This window comes from Buceros rhinoceros, unplaced genomic scaffold (genome assembly GCF_000710305.1).
Source record: "Buceros rhinoceros silvestris isolate BGI_N320 unplaced genomic scaffold, ASM71030v1 scaffold12047, whole genome shotgun sequence".
NCBI lineage: Eukaryota > Metazoa > Chordata > Aves > Bucerotiformes > Bucerotidae > Buceros > Buceros rhinoceros.
In genome coordinates this window covers 44,783-45,444 of record NW_010424003.1, presented here as the reverse complement: position 1 = coordinate 45,444, position 662 = coordinate 44,783, and the positions used below count along the sequence as shown (strand labels likewise).

The 662-nt window shown below is 41.7% G+C and overlaps 1 protein-coding gene across 1 annotated transcript in view; it reads right to left on the bottom strand.

Moving 5' to 3' along the window:
- Positions 1–100: 100 nt before the first annotated feature.
- The window catches only part of KTN1 (kinectin 1 (kinesin receptor)), a gene marked incomplete at its 3' end in the record, with an annotated part of 27,416 nt that continues 26,854 nt past the window's right edge, over positions 101–662 (bottom strand). The window contains exon 20 of the mRNA XM_010140621.1: positions 101–169. Coding sequence (XP_010138923.1) covers positions 101–169 — 69 coding nt within the window. The remainder of the gene's footprint in view (positions 170–662) is intronic.

Below are 662 nucleotides of genomic sequence, written 5' to 3'. Positions count from 1 at the left end.
CAAAGACATTTTCACCTTTTTCCCTTGACTTTTGCAACCACAGCAAGATCCTTTTAGATTGAGTTTAGGTGTAATAAAAGTTTTAGATGAAAAGTCCTACCTGCTCTGATTGCTGAATTTGCAGACTTTGAAGTTCTTTTCTCAAGGATGAATTTTCCGTTTGCAGGGCCTTTGAAAGCAGACACACAGATAATGAAAGACTCATTTGTTGGGGAAAAAGTGTTAAGCTTGACAGAAAAGTAATTTCTTTTAGAACAAGTGAAAGACTTTGAAAGTCTGAAAGAGAGCCCGTCTGCAGCAGTTGGAGTCCAAGTACTCAATGGACTAATTATTCATTACGCACAACTTAGAGCAGACTTCCACCTACAGGAAACTACAAGAAAAGCTCCAAGTACTCAATGGACTAATTATTCATTACACACAACTTTGAGCAGACTTCCACCTACAGGAAACTACAAGGAAAGTCCAGGAAAACTTCAAGGTGACAGGCTCACATCTTTGGCTGCTTAGTAACCTGGTAGTGTGCAGCCCGTCCTCGGTAAAGGGCTGTCAGCGATGCGCCTGGAATTTCAGGACATTAAAGTGAGCACTCTTGGCTATGCCCAAGTAGAGAGGACAGAGGTTTTCAGCAAAGCCCAGCTGAAAACAGTTAGAGGGTTTTG